The sequence below is a fragment of the Nipponia nippon genome, unplaced genomic scaffold (genome assembly GCF_047370975.1).
Source record: "Nipponia nippon isolate SJK-2023a ecotype South Korea unplaced genomic scaffold, ASM4737097v1 scaffold_13, whole genome shotgun sequence".
Lineage (NCBI taxonomy): Eukaryota > Metazoa > Chordata > Aves > Pelecaniformes > Threskiornithidae > Nipponia > Nipponia nippon.
Window position 1 is genome coordinate 15,565,732 of NW_028262324.1, and position 20,728 is coordinate 15,586,459.

The window sequence follows — 20,728 nt, forward strand, 5'->3', positions numbered from 1 at the left end:
CCATCACTGCTCACATCTCCTGTGCTCGGGAGCATCTCCCAAGGCAGGCAGGCTCCACGCAGGCTGCACGGCCAGCCGGCCTGCTGAGCGTGACTCTGCCAGAGCCGTCAGGCCTGTCTGCTCCGCTATAAATAGGCCAGTGGGTGTTCAGCTGAGGAATCGGGGCTCCAGCCCAAGGAGCGGGTGTTTTGTCACCCTTCCCCGGGAGGCACAGTCCTTGCTGGGGCTGGCTGTGCTGCTCCGGGAGCTGGGGTGCTTTGCAGCATCCCTGCCAGAGCAGGACAGACCCCAAGCTCTGTGTGTCTGACCACAGGTCCAGCTCTCAGCATTTCATCTCTGAGATGAACTTAGGGCACGTCCTTAGTGAGGCCCCGCTGCTACAGGCACATGGTATCCCCCTCAGAAGTGACCCTGGAGTGCAGGCACCCCCTCAGCTTGCTCTCTGCTTTCATGATTGAAGTATTTCTTAGCTGGACAATAGGAAAAGGATATGCAGGCTCCCAAAATTCTTGTAAAACAACGGAAATTGGTTCCTCCATTCCTTGCTTGTCACTGAACGGTCTGCCCTGTTCCCTTCGGTTTTGGAAGGAAAGTAAGGGATGGGGATGGTTGCAACATGCTTGGGACTGAAGGAGTCGAGGGCAGGTATATCCTGGTGTCCCAGGTGGGAAGGCTTGTTAGAATATGGACACGGCATGTTCTTCAGTGTTGACTGGAGGAGTAAACCCCAAATTGGCTGGCATTGGCATCTGATGAGTCAAGGAGTTTTTAGCATCCACCTTGTTAGGAGCAGCACTTGGTCTGGAACAAGGTTAACCCATGGGAGCACGGGTACAAGTGAGTCATTCCCAACTGGGTGCAGTGAGTTTATTCTTCATTTCCCCAGAGCTCCAGGATGAGGAGGGATTTGCAGCTCCATCTTTGTCCCCTCTCCAGCTTCTAGTCCAGGCTTGATCGGAGGGGAGGTGGTGAAGATGAAGCATCAGCCAGGCAGGAGGAGCAGGAACGGCCACGGCCGTCCAGGCCCCAGCTCCCTATCGAGACGTCCTGTCTCTTGGTGCCCGGAGCATTCACCTCCTGAGTCAATAAATTCTGGTACCTACCCCAGCAAAAGTCGTGATCTGCTGACTTGCTTTGCAAGTTCCCCCTCTACGCTGGTGTGTGCATTTAATGCATCTCCCCAGCCTCTCGGGAGGCCAAGTCGGGTCAAGCAGCAGAGCAGTATGAGGCGGGAAGTATTCTGCTGTGATCGTGTCCAGCAGCGTCTTAATTTCAAACAGCCCAGGCACCCAGAAAGCATATTGTACGCCAGCATCTATCGTAGTTAATAGGGCTGCAGAGCGCAGCCCGCTAACATATTGGTAGATCAAAGCGTCTTCTCTTTCCTAACCCTTTAATAGGAAGACTAAGACACCAGGTCCAGATGTTTCCAGCCAGTGGGGCTTTAAATCTACATCCAAAATGGAATGTTTTCCAAAAATTGGGGCATGTGGGTTTGATAACAGTATCCAGGACCACAGAGAGAAAACTCCGAGCTGCAGGCTGGGATTGGGATGGGGGACAGGGAGGCTGCGTGGCCTGCTGGGTCGCACCGCTGGGTACTGCTGCAGCCACAGCTACCCGTGGGGCTTATTGACGAGCAGCAGCAGCCCTTGGAAAAATGAGCAGTGGACTGTGGCCTCCACGGTGACTTGCCTTTAATTCCTTCAGCTGCAGGACGCCTTGAAGTGTCAGCACTGCAAAAAGCAGTTCAAGTCCAAAGCTGGGCTGAATTACCACACCATGGCTGAACACGTCAGCAAGGTAAGAGCTGAGCTGCTCTCATCTCGCGCCTTGGTTCTCGATGCAGAAGACGAAGCGATCGGCAGTCCGCTTTCCTTTGCCTTTGTAAAGGAGGGATTCACAACACCATCTTCGCAGCATTTCCCGTACTGCTCAGTCCAGGCGGTGGCCTTCCCCCTTCCCCGCCGAGCAAAGCCGTTCCTTCCCAGGCAGCTAGTTAGGCTCACGTTGATCCCGGGGAGTAAAGCAGAGGACTGGGAAAATAAAACAGGATTTCAAGTCCCAGAACAGGGGAAGATTCAGTGAGTACGGTGAGGTGGATTTTGAGTGGCAAAGCTCTGCCTCCGAAACTGTGCCTGCAAATCCGGGACTGATGGGTTCTGCCTTGCACGAATCTCAAAATCCAGTCTTCAGCTCTCCGCCGTGCATGTGAGAAGTAGCCACAAAATTTATCATTAATAAAGTCTGGCAGGCACCAATTTAGATGCTGTTCTTAAAAATCTGGTCGTGTACGTCTCCGAGATACGAGGGCAAGGCATAACTGCATTTCTACATGTCCCGTGCTTACCAGTTGTGACTTGTCTTTTACCTGTGCATTAATCTCCTGCTCTTCAGTCTGGCCGGTGAATCCTCCATGCAGGAACTGCTCCTGGGTTTCTCAGCTGGCCCTTTGGGTGCAAACACAGCAAAGGCAGGGGCAGCTCTGGCACCTAACGATGAAGGCGTTGGCATGCAGTAAAGCAGATCCAGCTCTTCTAACGAGAGGTTGCCCCCGGCCAAGGGCAGCTCCTGCGAGGCAGAGGTTTACCACCCACTCCTGGCACAGAGGACATGAGTAAATGGTTGACTCTGTCGCTTCTGTTACTTCCTTGTTTCCAGCCTGTTCCTGTGGAAACCGCTGGACTTGGTGAACAGGAAGAGCGGGAAAGGCTGAGGAAAGTGCTAAAGCAGATGGGAAAACTGAAATGCCCCAATGAGGTACGAGAACGATTCCTGTTTCTCGTTCTGTGACAAGGTGGAAGGAGCGAGTCCCGATGCAGAGGGGGACGTGCGCTCTCCAGGCATCCCTTGGCACGCGCTCCACTTTTCTGCCTTAGCTCAGCCATCCCGGTCCCCATCCCGCTGGCTCCGTGCGCTCCGGCAACGGGCCATCCCGGCAGGAGGGTGGCGTAGGGCAGGTTGAGGAGCGCTGAAGGGCAGATTCTGCCTCCCGAACTCAGGAAGGGGCACAGCCGGTGCTGTCCTGGGCACAGCGTAAAACTAAACCAAACTGCGCCAAAAAACAGTCTCGAGCCGGTTGCAGACAAGTCACGAACAGGTAACAGGGGCGTGTGGCAGAGGTTTGTCCCTGTGGATGCTTTACTCTGCGGAGGCCATACCTCCCCAACGCCTTCCCCTCCTGCTGCCCGCTGTGTGTCTGTCCGGAGAGCCCTGTCGGTGCGTTGGGGCTGGTAGCGCCGGGGACGGGGGCTGCTCCCCCTGTCCCTCCGCGGCACTGTCGTGCCTGTGCGTGGCTCTTTGGGGGAGAGGGGCCGGCTGGCAATTCCCCATCGCTTGGAGGGGATGGGTTGGAGGAGCCGCTCTGCGGAGGGGGCTCCTCGGGCCATGTTCCTCCCTGGAGCAACGGCACCCCGACCATTGCGACGTGGGCATGTGAAGCCCCAGCCCTCCTTAACCCTCCTCTTCTCCCCATCTCCATAGGGCTGCATGGCCAACTTCTCCAGCCTGATGGGCTACCAGTACCACCAGAAGCGGTGTGGGAAGCAGCTCACCGAGGCTGACAAGCCTGTCTTCAGCTGTCCACACTGCGGCAAGAAGTACAAATCCAAGGCCGGCCACGACTACCATGTGCGGTCAGAACACACGGCCTCGGTGAGCCCCCCGGACGCCTCTGCGGCCCGAGAAGCGGGGCCATCCCCCCCGGGGGGTGACTGCAGAGCTGCAGAGCCCGTGGGCAGGACAGAGCCGGGCAGGGCCGGGCCGGGCAAGGCAGGTGCAGACGTCGGACTGATGTTATTTTCTCCCTCACATCACCATGCGCGTGTGTTGTACCAGGCGGTGTCAGGGGCGAATGGGCTACAGCCCCCTTTGCCCCTCTGACAAAGCGGGGAGCTGCGTTTACGGGAGCGGAGCGGTCGGCAGCATACCCCCTCCCTGGTGCCCACGGGGCTGTGCTCCAGCCCACCCTGCATCCATGCTCTGCAGGGAGGGAAAAAAAACCAGATCTCAGGCCGCTGCCTTGGCAGCAAGCAGGCACTGGCTGCTCGCCAGTGTTGGGGTGGCAGGATCCGTCCCTGGGGAGCATCCTTTTCTGTTTTGTTGATCCCTACTGACAGTGCATCTGACGCTAATAACTCCCTAACTCTAATAAATGGAGACATTTATACACGTGGGAGTGCAAAAGGACGCAATCAGTCCAGCGTGCGGCTGTCTGCTGGGCAACAGGGTGCTCCCCTTGTTCCCGTGCTGGGGTTCAGAGGCACGCTGGTGTCTCTGCAGCCCTCGCCTGCTCAAAGTGAGTCTGCAAACGCACAGCCCAAACCCCAGCATCCCCGTCCCAGGGCCGGAGAGCTCGCTGCTTCACCTGTCATCATGCCCTTCCTAACTCTGTCTCTGTTGCAGCCCCCGGAGGAGCCAGAGGTGAAGCCGGAGCCCAGCCCTATAGAAGATTTTGAAAGGACCCCGAGTGGCCGCATCCGTCGGACGTCGGCCCAAGTAGCTGTCTTCCACCTTCAGGAGATAGCGGAGGACGAGCTCGCCAAGGATTGGACCAAGCGGAGAATGAAGGACGACCTGGTGCCTGAAACGAAGCGGGTGAGAAGCCTTTATTTCTCCTTTTTTTGTGTGTGCTAGCTGTACACAGAGATCCTGGGGCGCCAGTGTGGTCCCAGCTGGCTGAGGGCTCACGTGTCTCGTTTTCTGTGTGTTAAATCAATTAGCTGCGATGGCAAATTTACTGCTAAAGAGCCCACCCAGCACAGGCTGAGCCCCAGTGGTCTGGAGGCTCCGTACAAGCCTGGCAGCAGGCAGCTTTGCCCTTTCTGCTGCCAGGACCCAAATCTAAATGGAGCAGAAGGTGGTGCTTTGTGGGCAGTGGAGAGATCAGAGTCCAGCCCAGAGGGTGTTGTGGAGGGAGGTCAGTTCTGGTCCGTGCTCAGCCCCGAGGCAGGGGCTGGCAGCGAGGAGGAGCACGTGAAGAGAGCAGAGGTCGGATCTGAAACGATCTCCCTTGCGCTGTCAGAGGGCAAAGATGCCCCAGGTGGAATTTCCTCCCTTCCATGGCTCTTCCTTAATTTCTGGGAGATGCTTCCCAGGAGGTGAAGGGCCTGCAGCATCGCTGGAGCGGCGCTCCTGCAAGCGGAGGAAGCTGGAGCGTGGAGGCAGGGATGAGCCCTGCAGTCCCCAGCAGTGATGCACGCGTGGCCTGGCGCTGCGGGATCTGTGTGGTGCAAGTCGGTGCCCTGGCAGTCTTGAGCTTTGTGGAGGCATTGGAGTAACGTGTTAAATCAAACATCCCTCCTGGCCGTGGGAGGAGGTGATTCCTGGGAGTGTCCCAAAGCTGAAATTCCCTCCGGGAACGTAAAAGGAATGAAGCAGCAGCAAATCGTAAACCGCTTCAGTGTAAAAGGGAAAAAAAAGAGGGAGTCAGAGGGTTTTAATCCTGTAGCTGACACTTTTTGGCCTGCGCTGGGACTCAGTGCAGAGCCAATGTGCAAGTCTGCACAAGCTGCAGCCTGTTTCCCGAGCAAGGAACTCTGCAGTTAGCTGCCAGGTCTTTTCCTCGCTCTGAACAGTTGTGTGTCTCTTGTCCAGTGCTCCAAAACTCACCCTGGGCAGGATATTGGGCACGTTGCAAAGAGGGGAGTGAGGGACAGAGGGAAGCAGGTTAAAGCTTTGCAGCAGCAGGGGAGTCCGGCGGTGCCTCTGCCATGAGGGTGCAGAGCACAGGACAGCCCTGACCCCAAGGACCTGCCTCAAGCTGGGAGAACAGCCCAAGTCCCAGAGCCAGCCTGGAGAAGCGACACGGCTCGCCCCAGGAAAATGGGTGGCATAACAGCAGACCCTCAGCCAAAATGCCTTCCCGCTGCCGCAGGCTGTCCCGCGCCGTCGTCCTGCAGAGACCTGGAGGAGCTCAGCCTGACTTGGCTCCCAGTTTGCACGCAGTAGGCAGGTGAAAAACCAGCACACAAACAAACCAGCATCTTCTTTACCCACCTTGGCATCCCAGTGGGGCGGCTGGCGCAGAAGGGGATCCAGCCACAGTGCTGCTATCCGCCTTGGAGCACAGCTGGGGGTTTTAGGGCCAGAACTGGTTGCAAACATTTTATTTCCCTAATGCTTGGTGGTGGTGGTTTCCAGATGACTTCAGCTGCAATGCATTTGTAACGTAAAAGAATCAAGCCCAAAGTAGCTGTTTCATTTCAAATACTGTGGGAGGAGAGGTGTTGTGCTCTCTTCTTCCTGCTCCAGCCTCAGCACTTGCATTCCTCTCTTTCCTCCTTGAATTGTTCCCCTTACTCTTGACTTTGGGTATTTTCTGTTTGAATTGAGGGAGCAGCGAGGAGTCCCAGGCCTGGACAAGGGGCCCATGTGCAAGCTGACATACAAAGGCATCGTAAAGGTCTCAGCCGCTGGCATAATTGCTCTGTGAAATGCTGTTTGTGGTGGTGTTTTTTTTATGAGGCATTTCTTGTGTTCGGAGTCTAATTGTTTAAGTTTAATTGAGCCCCATCTCAGCGCTGAAAAACAAAGAGAATTGCCGTGAGGTTGGCAAAAGCAGGTTTGCATTGAAGATGGACAAGGGGGGAGTTGGACCAGCTCCCAGGTGGCAAAACAAGGCTCTTGGTGTGGAGGATCGGGACCTCGCGCCCTGCACGGGCTGCTCTCCCCGGCTGTGCTGGCCGTGTGTCGCACAGATGGATTTCAGAGGAGGTCAGTGCAGTGGGCGAATACGTACGTAGCTGTGAGTGTGCCTGCGGGTGCGTCTTGCAGTGACTGTCACGTTCCCTTGACAACACTCTAAAGTATAATCTGTTCAGTCTATGACAGTTCTTCTCGACGAGCGGTGCTGGAAGGAGGCGGGAGGCAGGTTCTGCCCGGGGAGGCTGGTGGGAGCTTGCTGACTTCAGCACGCTCGGTGCTGCTCTGCTGAGCAGCGTCTGCATCGCTCAGGACTGGTCTACGTTTACAAGTTGCTTCAGTTCAGGGTGCGGAAAAAAACCCTCCCAACTGCAAGCGACTCAAACATGCCAGCAAGCACCCAGTTTGACTCTGTTACCGCCCCAAAAATAGCCCTTTCCTCAGAACTGGGTTCAGCCGTGCTGGCAGGACAGCTCTGTGGCGGGTCCAGCCCCAGGCAGCGCAGGAGGCTCGGAGGAGCAGGCAGCGTCCCCACGTCCCCGTGCCACCGCCCTGCTGAGCGCACGTGGTGGCTGTCCCTCCGAGGGAGCTGACAACACGGAGCCACTGGAGCTGCAGAAAGACAAACACCAGTGAACCATGACCAGGCTGGTAGGACTGATGGATCCCAGAAGAGCTGCCACGCCACCGCTGCTTCTTCCCATGGGCCGTATCCAGCTGTTGGGAACACGCTGCCGGGCCCGCAGGCCCCCCTCGCTGGCTTGGACCTGGAGAGAGGTGGGATGCTGGGGATTGGTGGCAGATTGCAGCTGCTCCTGCACCGTCTCAGCAAGACCTGGGGATTTCCAGGGTCCCAGAGGGAGGGATGCTTCCCAGCTCCAGTCTGTAACCACTGATGGCTGGATGCATCTGGACTCGCTGCAGCGCCGGACCCGCTCTGTCCCCGAGCTCTCCAGTTACTCGCCATGGTCCCCACAGACAATGTGGATTTCAAGATGAAGAAAGCCAGCCCTCCTCTCCATCCCTTCTTCAGGCAGCAAAGCTTTTCCCCAGGGAAAGGCAAGCAGCTCCTCAGAAGCCGATGGGATACAGGGGTTCGCAGCCCCCCAGCGGGCACGGCCCACGTGGCAGCCGGTCCCGGTTGGGGAGAGGGACGTTGGGTTTGGATCCCGTTGGTGGCCCGTGGTGGGATGCGTTCGCCTTTCCCCAGGAGGACGGATTCCTTCGCACCAAAGCAATGGCATTAGAATAAACGATTGCTGCTCGATCCCAGGCCCTGCGCTGCCTTCATTCTGCACTAACCAAATCCAGCATTTCTAAATATACACTGGAGTCTTATTTTCTCTCTCCGATCTTTATTTGCCTCTGGATAAGCTGAAACAGATGGGGTGTTTCACAACAGCCGCTTGCTGGGGATGTCAGATGGGGAAGGGCACACCCCTGCTGCTTTTCTGGGAAAAAATCCCCTTTCCAGAAGCTCCGTGAAGAGGATGCCGATCCTCCGACCCTCCTCTGGCCTTCGCTGGGGCCATTGCCTGCCCACGAGCAGTCTCGGGGCTGCCACGGATGGAGCGAGAGGCCAGCAGCTTCCCAGCTCGGTGACGCAGGCCGGCGGTGATGGACTCTGGGATCTGGTGGGGGATGATGCCCTTACGCATTTTGGAGGCCGGATTGAGAGAAGCAGCCCCCTTGAGCAGAGGGAAGAGGCATCCAAGAGGCGAGAGGGGAGAAAACGGCATGGAAATCTCACTGTTCCATGGTGTGATGCTTTCTCTGTGGAGCTTGAGGTGGGGTGGCTTCTTTCAGGGTGCAGCGAGCTCTGTGCTGGAGGTGGTGGTGGGCTCCTGCAGCCCCGGCAGCCCCCGTGCCGCGCAGGGAGGGATGCAGAGCTCCTCCGTGGGCTGCAAGAGCACCCTGTTCGCCTCCCCGCGGCTCGGGGTCTGGGCGTTGCTGCAGGGCTGGGGGCAGCCGTGGGGGCTGCGCATCCCCCCGGAGCCTGGGTGCTGCGTGGTGGGGTGACGGGGGTCCAGAGCAAAGGGCTGCCGTGGGCCCGTCGTAAAGCTAAGGGGAAATGTCATCTCCAGGCTTGAGTTTTTAAGAAAACCCCGTCCTGGAGCCAGGATAAATTCCAGAGCAGAAGAGCCTGGCTCGGGCTGATCCCCCAAAACAATGGCCCTGCGATCCGGGCGAGAGCCAAGCTGAGCCCTGCGGACTCATGTCACTGGTGGGCCAAACCGGATCCCAGCTCCAGCTGCGGACCCGGAGCTCGGCGGGGCTGAGTCCATCCTTCCTCCCCTTGCTCAGCAGTGCTGGCGTGGTGTGACCCAGCTGCCCAGAGCCACGTACGGGACCCGGCTGCCGGCCAGCCCCCCTGGGTGTGTTTTGGCTTTGCCTCCCAGGCGGCATCAGCCGCGGTTTCCGCGGGGCGATGGGAGAGCCGTGCCTCGCGCTGGGGACCTCGGTAAGGCTTCCAGGGGAGCTTGTTGGCCGGGGCTGAGGCAGCCTGCATGGTTCTCATTTACTGTGATATATTTTGGGGAAGGGGAGAGCTGTCTAGGGAGCAGAGAGGATTGAAATATGAAAGTTAATTAAATAAAACCATCAGTCAAAGAAAACAAGCCTTCCCACCCCAGCATCCTTCAACTGTTCAGAAGAGATGGGCTGCGGCCAAAACCAGTTGTAGTCATTTAATGATTTGGCCATGAAGATTTTCACTTACAGGCTGTTTGAGGAAAATAAATGGGAAAAAAAATAAAATATTCCATGCCTGGGGCTCCCTCTTAATAGAGACATAAAGATGACTTTGACATTCCCAGAACCGCAGCGCCCCGGGAAGACATGGGATTTGCATGGTATTGTGCAGGGCTGTTGGAGGAGAGCGGGGAGGGATTTTTCTCTGGAGTGGGAAGCCGGAGCAGCAGAGTCCGCATCTCTGAACATCCCCCCTCATCTCTTCCCCGGAGACGCGTGGAGGGAGAGGTTGTTGCTGGGGCTGCGTGCAGTTACCGTTAATGTTTGCTCATTCATGGCATTGATTGGGTTTTAATTAAGGAGGCCGTTTGGCATCCTGGCTCTCAGTATCGATGACAAAAAGGGACTCCTGTGTTCTCCCCCGGAGGTGGCATTGCTTTCCCCAGGCGGGGGACCAAGCGGTTGGTAGATGCACCATCCCAGCGCTTCAGAGAGCTCCCCCAGCCGCAAAGCACGACAGAATAGCAGCACGCTGGGGCTCGGGGGATTTTTCCCCATCCGTCCTTACCAGCGTTCGTAGGGCTGTTTCGCAAGGCCCTTTTCCCCTGCCCCTTGTGCGGAGCCCGGGGAGAGCCGGCTCCCTTCTGCTCCAGCCGTGCCCCTCCGCGTGCCGAGGTGGGGGCCGTGGGGGCTTGTGGATTGCTTGAATTTGGGTGGAAACGAGCGGTTGCCGTCTGAGCCCTCCACATCCCAGCCCTCGGTGGGAGCTCCCCTTTGCAGGGAGGTTTGGGAGCAGCCTGTTGGAAGGAGCCGGACAAAGGCAAATTTGCAGCTTCATCAGCACGTTCAGGAAAAATCACAGCTGGAAAAGAAATCTGGCCAGCTGCCTCCCCGCAGCGTCGGAACCGCGAGCTCCGCGTCCTAGGGACACGTTTCGAAAACAGGGCCTGGGTTTGCACCTCTCTGCAAGCACCGTTTGTCTGTGTGTCCTTCCCAGCCAGCATGGATGCGTCGATGCAGCTGTGCCCCATGCTTGGAGATGCCCACGGAGAGCAGCACGCGTTCGGGTACCTGCGCCCGTAGGGTGCCATGTGCGAACTCACCCAGCCCTGCTCCGACTCGGGGCAAGTTTGGGGCTTGGGACCCAAGCAAGATCCATCAGACCTAGCAGAGCTCGGTAGGTTGGGCCGGGAGTTGTGCTGTAGTCGCGGAGCAAGCAGGCAGCTCAGATTGCAGGCAGAGCAGCCCTGTGTCCCGTGCGGACCTTGCCGCCGTGGCACGGGGGCAGGCAGAGACCAGCCCCGCAGGTAGGGCCAAGCGCGGCGGTCGGGAGGCACAGAGATGCCGCAGCCGCGTTTGCTTGTGCTGAACATGCAGAAATGGAGTTGGGAAGGCCGGTCTGCTATGCTAAACCTCAAAGTCGCTAATAAAGCGGTAATTAAAAGCACTTGGAAAGAGCAGCCCTGCCAGAAGGAGAGGCAGAGACACAAGAGCCTTTCATTGTTTAACGGGTTGTGCCCATTCATCGGTGGAAGGCAGCCATGGAGGCTCTTGGCGTCCGTCCCCTCTGCCCAGCATGCAGGGTTGTTTATTCTCCTAGTTATGAAACGCGGCAGAAGGGCCACACCGACACGATGCGCCAAAAACACAGGGTCCCGGCCTGGCCCCGCGATGGAGCGGGAGCAGGAGCAGGAGCCTCCTCTCTCCCGTTTGCCAGCACCATGCGGAGGTGGCTGCAGCGCCGGGGGCTCCTGCCCTGCTCCTCGCCCGCAGCCGTCCCCCAGCCCGGCTGCTGCCTCGCCGGTGGCACAGCAGCGGGCAGAGCCACCCCGCTGCTGCCCCGTGCCCAGGGGGGCGATGACATCTCCCGGGGAAGCCTCCCAACTACTTTTCAGCCCTGATTCGCTTCTCCAGGGGAGGGGCAAGACCCATGTGAAGAGCGAGGACTCCACCAAGGGCTGGACTGGCGTGTGCTGCTCTGCTAATCATCTTCTATTGTTTGCAGCTCAATTACACCCGACCGGGGCTTCCAAAGCTCAATCCGAGGCTGCTGGAAAACTGGAAGAATGAAGTGAAGGAGAAGGGCCACATCAACTGTCCCAACAACGTAAGGACCCTCTCTGTTCCTCTCCAGGCCGGCTGGTCTCAGTCTGCAGGAGGAAGGGGGGAGTTTTTGGGGCAGAAACCCACCAAAGCCAGGTTCTCGTTGGGCCCTGGACGAAGGCAGCAGTGATGCTCAGACCCTCATTTCACCCCCTCTCCCTGGGGTTGCTGCCATGCCTGGTTGAAGCGTGTCCCACCTTTGGGACCCTCCTGGTGTGCTCGAGCCGCCAGGCTTGGGGACCGGGCCACCCTCTCCCCAGGTGCCCTTGGGCTGATGGTTCAGTGTTGCCTGATTCAGGCTCTGGAGCTGCCTTCGGGGAGCTCCTGAAATCCAGACGGGGCGAAGGCTGCAGGCTCTGTGCTCGGGAGCCTTTTTATGCAGAGAACCTGCTTTTCCCAGAGTAAAGCCAGGGCTGGTTCGAAGCCATTCCTTTTAAAGCCCTGTGACAGGCAAAGGCCTGCGGGACACGGTGCGTGTCCGTGCAGCCTCGGCCTGAGCTGGGGGGGAGGTGAACTCCACCCTCGTGCTGCGCCGTTGATTTATCATCTGAAACAAAGCCTTGCTAATGGGATTTTTGAATGAGGCCGTTACCGCAAGGCCAGGGGAGACACGCTGGCTAATTAATGTCATACACAGGCACTTTGAAAAGATGTTGCTCAGAAACTGGTCATGCTGCTGCTGCCCGGGTGATTTCTCTTCTCCGTTAAGCGTCTGCTGTGGCTCCAAGAACTCCTGTAGCCCAGCAGGACCTCCCGACTGCTCACAAATGTACGTTTTCCATGGAGACGTTTAGGGGAGACATTTTTCAGCCCATTGCAGAGGGATGTGGCCACATGACTTCCATTAGCGCTAATAGGAAACGTGTGACCAGAGCCCTCCGCGTCTCGCAGAGCATTAACCTCACGCTGCTCAGCCTGGACCGGTGGCCATGCTGGCGCAGCGGGCTCCTGGCCCCGGCACGGCGGAAGGCACGGAGACGAGGGGGGATCGTGGCAAACCCTGCTTTGTTTCTTCTTGCAGTGCTGTGAAGCCATTTACTCCAGCGTCTCGGGGTTGAAAGCTCACCTGGCCAACTGCAACAAGGTAGGCCCCTCCTTTCACAGCTTCAACTCGGAGATGGGGTTAGGTTTGGGTTTTCTCTCCCCCCAGGATTGTTGGGAAGCAACAGGCCAAGGGACAATGGCACGGGTTAAAGGATCGTGACTGCTGGGAGGGCTGGCCCAGCCATGCCGCTGCCCATCGAGTTGTCACCGCTCAGCCCGTTGTCGCACCATCCTGCTCCGGCTGCTCACACTCAGCACCGTCTTCTGAGCAGGATCAAACCCACAGCCACAGGCAGCCGAAGGCAGGGGGGCTCAAGCTGGGCAGATGTGACAGAGGGGATTTAGCTACGGCCCCAGCCTTGGAGGAGAGGTCTTGCAATGCAAACGTCTCACCTGAGAGCCCAGATCTCTGACACACCGAGTGCCTCGGAGATGGGGCAGTGGGAGCAAGCCCGCCTGCCTCGCGTCCTCCCGCCTCAGCGTCCCCGTCCCACGGCAGCCCCTGCCCAGCGTGGCTTCTGCACCCCCCAAGCTGTTGGTGAGCCTTTGGCTACCCAGCGTGGCCAGCACCTCGCATGCAGCCGCGGATCGACCGCAGCAGCTCAGAGCCAGGGCGCTGGGCATTGGAAGCTGAACGTTTTCTGAGGCAGGTGGGAATCGGGGGTCTTTCTCCATTGATTTGGGCAGCGCCGCAGCCCCTCTGGAAGCCCAGCAGTTTCCCCAGCTGGAGAGACGCTGATGCGGTGCCTCCTGGGGATGGAGCTGAGGCTGGAAGAGGCGGCCAGTCGGTGCAGAGACCGGTGCCCTCTTGCTCTATCGATAGAGTGGCAACGCTGCCGGCTGCAGTGAGCTCCGGTGGCCTGCAGCCGCCACGGGGGAGGGATCCAGAGCTCAGCGTAGGTCCCTCAAATTGGAACTGAGTAAGAGCTGGTACAGCTTTATACCCTGAAACGTTTCCAGCTGCAGCTTCCATTGAATGGAGCTTCCAGGAGGCAGCTCCAAAACATACCCCGTGGTTATTAAAAACACAAACTCCCGCACTCCTCCAGCACTAACTGGAACATCAAACCCTAATGAGATCATTTAGAAAATGGGCTGCAGAGATCCGGCAGAAGAAGCTGTATTTGTGCAGGATAAAAGTGCAAACAGGAGAATAGGACAGTTCCTTTGCTAGCCTGCAGCACCGGGCAGCCCACCAGCAAACCGTCTCCGAGAGAAAATGGAGCCGTTTTCTGGCTGGTTCTGTGCACAGAAAGCAGCCAGGCGTTTGCACGAGCGGTCTCTGTAACCGCTGAGCTGCACCCTCCGGGTCCAGCGAGTGCGGCGTAGCCGGGGCCGAGTGTTGGGGGTCAGCGCTGGGGGAGTTGGCTGCTTCGTGTCCCCCATGCGCTGCCGTCGGCAGGACTCTCGCCCTTACAGAGGGTTTAGTTTTGCAGTCGATACATGCGCCACCAAATCTGGCCTAAAGCACAGCCCCTCCTGAGCTGCCCTGTGATTTCTGCTGTAAAATCCTGCAGAATTGGTTGAAATACATCCAGCCTTACTGAGAGCGGAGGATGCTCCCAGGCAGCGCCCGGGCCTCGGTAGGGATTGATGCACCGAGGTGATTTTTGCATGAGTATTTCTGAAGCCAGCCTGTAGCGGGGCCAGGCCTGCCTGCGTCCTGCCTCTCCCTGAAACGAAGGACCTGTCCAGCTCCAGATTTACAGCACGGAGCCAGCTATGGAGAAATTCCCAGGGAGCAAATATATCGCCTGGAGGGGCCCATCCATAAACCCCTCGTCAATAGAGAGCACATTATCTCCCCTGTGCCGTGAACTGCGGCAGAGCTGGGAGATCAGTCATCCCCACAAGGGCTCTAATGACGGAAATCCAGCAGTCGCTGCATCTCTGACAGCGTAAAAGGAAAATTAGGTGAGTGTTGGACATAAATTAGATGGCGGTTCAGTCCCAGGAGATCACAGATCTGCTGACAGTGAGGAAATGGGGCCGTTGGCCCTGTCAGCTTCCCGGGCGCCCGGGGACACACACGGTGTCGGTGGTCACGTAACAAGTGGTGTTGGGGATGCACAGGCAGCAAAACCTACCGCTCGCTGCCCTCCGAGCTCCTAGGACTCAGCACTTTGATGCCTGGCACCGGTGCCACGACAGCCGGCACCGCCAACGCTGCAGCGGCACAACGGGCACGGGCTGAAATTCGGAGCAGAAGATGCGGTTGTGAGCTCCTGGCCTGGGACCGAGGGCTGGCAGAGATCTGGTGGTTTAGAAATGAGTATTTATTTTCTGTTGCTTCAAGCCAGCCCTCCGGGGCGTTTTCGGCTCTGCTTGGGGCTGCAGGAGGATGCTGTGTCTTGCAGGGGGACCACTCGGTGGGCAAGTACCGCTGCCTCCTGTGCCAGAAGGAGTTCAGCTCGGAAAGCGGGGTCAAATACCACATCATCAAGGCTCACTCGGAGGTAAGGAAACGGCTGGGGCAGGTCCGGGCTGGTCCCTGCTCCAACGCGCCCGTCCTCGGGCTGCCCCGCTCCATCCATCCGTGTCTGCCAAGAGTGGAGCACGGCAGCTCCCAGCAGCATCAGCAATGCTGTGACATCTGGGGGGGACCTCCCTGTCCCCCTTTTGGGTCCCTGACACCCCCTGGGCCAGTTCCAGCTGCTCGGCACCGGCCAGCTTGTCCTTGGGGAGGTGATGCCAGCGGGACGTGGGGCGGTCCAGGCATGGGCAGGTGCGGCATGGGCTGTGCGTGCCGGTGCCGGTGCCGGCCCCAGGATGGTCACTAACCCCCGTGTCACCCCGCGGATGCAGAACTGGTTCCGAACCTCCGCAGAGGCCAGCCGGAAAAAGAAAAACAGGGAACAGCTTTCTTCCAGCAAGGAGGAGAAAAAGAAAAGCACAAGTGGGAAGAAAAGGGGGAGAAAACCCAAGGAGAGGCCTCCAGAAACGTCCCCGAAGGGCAGAGAGAGCGTGGCAGCAAAGACTAATCACAAGAAAACCCTCGAGCACTGGGAAGGCTCCCGAGGCAGCCCCGACGGGGACGAGCGCGTCCCCAAGCCCCCGAGCCAGCGGAAGGGGGGAGCCAGTAAGATGCCCGAGAAATGAGCAGCTCAGAGACTCGTCTCCGAGGATTCGTTTACAGCCCAGGGTAACAGGGTGGGGGTCACTCCCGGTTTTCTGTCCCCCCCATCCCACCTTCCCCCCCACCCTCCACTCACCCCCTTTTTACAAAAAAAAAAAAAAAAAAAAAAAGGAAAAAAAAAGAGACAGAAAATACCAATTAACCACTTTAAACAAGTCACGGACCTTGTTTCACACTGGAAAGCAAACAGGATCAAGCAAGCTGGACCGTTCTCTGCCCCCTGCCCATGTACATACCCCCCTGCCCGCAGCCCTGCCCGCACCCCTGCCTGGCGGGGCCCTGCTGCCTTCCCACCACCCTGCCCGGCGCTTCCCTTCTTACCCCCTGCGCCAAACTGGTGACGCTTGAGCGAAAGAAAAGTGCAATAGCAGTGGGGTCCCCTTGGACGGGGTCTCTCTGCGGCTCCGTGCCGGGGCGGGGGGCTGCCAGCGGCGGTGCTGCCTGCCTGCCTGGGCAGCCTCCGGCGGGCTCCAGCCTCCCGGTGCAGGCAGCGCCTGCATCCCTGCTCCCAGGACGATGCTTCCAAAGATGTTTGACCCGCGCAAGCGGCCGGGCAAGGGCAGAGGGATGGCAGGGTCTGGCAGTGGGCGTCCTGGTCGTGCTTTCCCCGCAGCCTTGGGCCGAGAGGGGACGTGCTTCGGCAGGGACTGGCGCTGTGGCGTGTCGGCTTTGCGGCCAGCTCGGCGCAGGGGTTTGTCTCGGCGGCGCGAGGTACAGGCAGAGGAACGAGCAGGGAGCGTGGCACGGGGCCGGCAGAGCATCGGCCCGAGATGGTGGGGCTGGCTGCGGCGGCAAGAGGGGGTGCGGGAGGTGCGAGCACCCCTGGAAGTCGATGGGCGAGGGGGTTGCTGTAGGACGGAGCAGGTTGGAGGGTTTAACCAAAAGTTGTGGGAATGCCGTGAGCGCCGCAGAGCATCGCGGTGGGACGGTGGCGGGGGAGCGATGGGGGAGCTGCGCCCCGGCGCTCGAGTTGTCTTTGCAAACATAGCCGGACACGGAGCGCTGCAGCGGCGATGGCAACGCCGCGATGGCAGCGCCGGGGTCAGGGTGGGCCGGCAGCCGTCGAGCTGCCCGACCGGTGCGGGCAGGTCCAGCTGGCGGAAAGGGCGATTCGGGGTCCCCATCACTCCCCGTCCCAAAGGTGCCGATTGCCCGGGAAGGAGGAGCGGGGTTTTGGTCACCCAGCTGCAGCCACGGGAGGCGTGCGACAGGGCGAGAGGACAGCGTCAAGTGACAATCATGGGTCCTGCTTTTGGGCGCGTTGCACTCGCCTTGTCCCTCCAGGCTGGCACCCACCGTGGGGCGAGTCTCGGCTCCCCCAAGGTGCATCCAAGCCCCCGGCCATCCTCCTCGGGGACAGGGAGCCCCCGCACGCCGCGCCGTCCCTTGCTTCTTCCCTTTCCCCGGGCTTTTCTCCACGTCTGTACCAATGCCGTCGTAACACCTCGCTCCGGCCTGGAGGGAACCATCCCTGGACCAGGATGCGTCTGTCTCCAGACAAAAACCAGGCTACCTCGGTCCTCGGGAAACGGGCACGTTTTCTCTCGGTAACAGAACAGAAAACCTTAATTCAATTTTTTTCCCCTGTGCAGGAGCCGGGAAGGTGGCGTCGGGGGGAGGAGAGCTTCGGCTTTTACTTTAATCAATTAACACCTCAACCCTCGGTTTCCTTCGCTGCTTTTCACCGCCTGTCCTCCGCCCACCGGAGGCTCGGTATCATTTCCCTGCTCCGAGGAGCCGCTCAGTAAGAATTAACGTCCTTCTCCCCTGGCAGGTTATCGCAGCCGCGGCGGGAGGGAGGGGACGGCGGCGCCCGAAGCCAGGGTGGCTTCTCGGGGAGCCGATGCTCCCGCTCCGGCGGCGGCTCCCGGCAGCTGGATGCCACCGTCTGCATCACCCGGCGCGCTCAGCCGCGAGCTGGGCATGCACCTGCGGGCGAGGGAACGCGCTGCTGCTTGCGCCAGGCTTCGAAGCAATTAGCGAGAAAGCTTAATTAGTCGCTGCGGCTCAGCCCGTTCCCTGCTTGCGTTTAATCCAGTCTGTGCTTTGGTGGTGTCACCGGTACGCGTCCTACCTCCCCGGGGAAGGGAGGAGAGCTTAGGGAACCGTAGGACCCGCGTGTTCAGAGCCGTCTCGGTCTTCGTCACGACGGGGCCGCTGGCCTGGGCGATGGCGTTTTGCTGTGCTGAGCCCGAGGGACGGCGCCGGCTGCCCGCAGAGCTCCGCGCCCGCTCGCCGGAGCCATAACCGCTGGAAGGGCCGGTGAGGAGGGACCCCTGCGCCCGAGGAGGGTGCTCGGGGGGCACGCCGGGGCTGCGGCCGGGGGGAGCGGGCAGAGCTGGGGACCTGGCACGGAGTATGGTACTGAAATCTCTGCGAAGGAATAGAGGGAGCCGCTGGATCCCCAAATCACGTCCCGCCACGGGGGAAAGGCCCCGGCAAAGCTCCAGGCCCGGTGAGGGGGGACCCGCCTGGCTCCGGCTGCCGGTTTGGATGTTATAATCCCCACCGCTCCCCCTGGGGACAGCACAGGCTCGATTCTCATTACTGCACAATTAATTGGCTTCTCATTGATTAAATTAAGAGGCAGCAGTGTGCTCCCGGCTGGGGGTGAGCCCCAGTGCAGGAGCTTGGCTGGGAGCTGCGCGGGGCAGGGGAGACCTGGGGAAGGGCCGGCTTGGGGGGCTCATCGTGGGCTCCGGCTCCAAACCCGTCCCGCTGCGTCAGTAACGAGAGCGTCTCCAAACGAGCTCCTGGGAGGAGCGAGGGGCAGGAGCGGGGACGACACCGACCGGAGGGGACCCCGGGGATGGCCTGGGGTCTGGGGGACGGCGGTCCCGGTGCTGGGGCTGTCCCCCGTCGCCCTCGGAGCGGGAGACGCTCGTTATGGCCCCTGTGAAAGCAATGCCTCGGTCAAATGGAAATTTTTATGAGAAAGTGAAATCTCCAGGGTTTTTTTTCCCCCCATAAGAGGTATTTTCCCCCCAGTAGCCATCACTCGAGGAATACGTTCTCCCACTGCCGCCTTCTCCATGAGACAGCTTTTAGTCTCCTGCTTGTCCAGGCAAGGCTCCAGAGCAATACCGGGAATACGGGCAGCTGCCTGCCCCACGGCACGGGCACTGGCAGGGACGGGCCGCGGTGGCATCGCGGGAGCCCGTTGGGTTGTGCCCGTTGGGTTGTGCCCAGGGCCGTCCCCTGCGGCAGTGGGGAATAACCTAGGGTCCACGCGAAGCCCCGCAAAGGGGACAGGGGTGCTGGGGAGCGGTGTCTCCCCCGCCGCCCCGGGTGCGTGGGGGGCCGCTCACGGTCGGTGGCAGCCGGGGGGTCTCGGAGCGCGGCGGGGGCTGCGGGTGGCTCCCGGGCGTCCCCGGGTGGCTCCCGCCTCTGCAGCACCTGGGGACCGTGGCCGCGGCTCCCGCCGCCCGCATCCCCCGGGAAAGGGCTAAAAACCTCCGCGGGGTCGGGGCCGGGCGGGCTGCCACCCCACGGGCAAACCTCACCGAGCCGCCCCCGAAAGCTTCGGTCGCGGGGAGCTGCCGCGGGCGGGAAACCCTCGGCGCGACCGCGGCGCGCCGGTGAGGTCGGCTGTGCCGCGCCGGCGAGGTCGCCCTCCGGGGCAGGGCGCGAGGGCCGAGGCTGCCCCGGCCCGGCGCGGCGCGGCGCGGGCGCCCGCGAAGGCTGGGAGCGTTCTGTTCTTTTCTTTCTCTCCTGGTGACACCCATCCCACGGCATATCCGAATGTTTCTCGTCGATGCCAGTTATTAGTGCATAAGTGTATTTTGGGGAAAAAAAGAAAATGGAAAAAAAAAAAAAAAAGAATTTTCAATTTATCACTTGTAACCATATATATAAATATATAAATATATATATTAAAAAGTGTTTATTTGCAAAAAATAAAATTGTTTTAACAGTAAACTATCTTATAAGAAACTCCCGATTTGTGACGATCTGTTCTTTTGTTAATCATTGACAAATCCTCAGTTGGAGAGTACTGTAACAGCAGCTCCTAACAGCCGCGCCGCCCAGCACCGCGGCGGGGTAACTCGATGTACTGTATGTATTAAAAACAGCTGTATCGAATAAATGTTTATTGATTTTTTATTCTTACTATTATCATCGTTATTTTGCAGGGCGGCGGGAGGGTTTGCTGCAGGAGCGGCCGGGTTTGTCCTTCCCTCTGCGGGCGGCCGGCGGTGGCCGAGGAAACCTCCCGGCTGCGGTCGTCATCTGCGCGGTGCCCCCGGCCCCCCAAAACCGGCTCGGCCCGGCTGCCCTCGCTCCAGCCCCACGGCAACCCCCCCCCAGCCTCCTGTTGGCAGCACCCAGCGTCTCCCAGCATCGGGCCACATCCAGCGCGGGGCCTCCCCTCGCCGGGGAGCTCTGCGGTACCCCGGGCTCCCCCCGGCGTGGGAATAAATCCTGTTCCGCTCCCCTTCTGCTCCCTGACGTCTTTCTTGGCACCGAACCCAAACAATTGCCAGAGTTGGGCCGATCTCCCCGTCGCTGACCATGAACCCCTCGCTTCCCGAGGGGCGGCCCCGGCTCCCCGAGGGCGTGATGGCGCTTGCCCTGGGCCCCCCAACGCGAACGCCGGGCGCCCCGGCTGTGAGAAGGGAGCGCGGTGCCGAGTCAAACCAGCCCCCTCCAACGCCCGCAGCCCGGGGTCCTCCCCGCTCCCCAGCACCCAGCGCCCATTTCAGAGCCCGGGGCCACCCCCGTCCCCGCTGCCCCCTCAGCTGCTTGGGCGCGGGTGCTCCTGCGCAGCTGCCCCGCCGCACCCGCCCGTGCCCACAGCACCCATCTGCACCCCACAGCACCCATCTGCACCCCACCGCACCCACCCGCACCCATAGCAGCAGTCAGAGCCCTACAGCACCCACCCGTGCCCAAACCACCCACCCGCACTCCACAGCACCCACCCATACCCGAAGCACCCATGAGTACCCCACAGCACCCATCTGCACCCCACAGCACCCACCCATGCCCAAAGCACCCCCCTGCACTCCACAGCACCCACCCGTGTCCACAGCACCTGCCTGCACCCCAAAGCACCCCCCTGCACCCTGCAGCACCCATCTGCACCCCTCTGCACCGACTCGTGCCCACAGC

At 59.9% G+C, this 20,728-nt stretch overlaps 1 protein-coding gene across 7 annotated transcripts in view; it reads left to right on the plus strand.

Moving 5' to 3' along the window:
* ZNF512B (zinc finger protein 512B) overlaps positions 1–20,360 on the plus strand; it is a 35,085-nt gene extending 14,725 nt beyond the window's left edge. For 2 of the 7 annotated variants that reach the window (XM_087750155.1, XM_087750156.1), the window contains exons 10-17: positions 1,711–1,803; positions 2,662–2,760; positions 3,484–3,771; positions 4,405–4,596; positions 11,339–11,440; positions 12,458–12,520; positions 14,838–14,936; positions 15,286–20,359. In XM_087750155.1, the coding sequence (XP_087606281.1) occupies positions 1,711–1,803; positions 2,662–2,760; positions 3,484–3,771; positions 4,405–4,596; positions 11,339–11,440; positions 12,458–12,520; positions 14,838–14,936; positions 15,286–15,579 (1,230 nt within the window). In that variant the 3' untranslated portion in view covers positions 15,580–20,359. Of the gene's footprint in view, positions 1–1,710; positions 1,804–2,661; positions 2,761–3,483; positions 3,772–4,404; positions 4,597–11,338; positions 11,441–12,457; positions 12,521–14,837; positions 14,937–15,285 lie in introns of all 7 variants that reach the window. The other 5 variants (XM_087750159.1, XM_087750161.1, XM_087750160.1 and 2 more) reach the window with 4 other exon arrangements.
* The last annotated feature ends 368 nt before the right edge of the window (positions 20,361–20,728 follow it).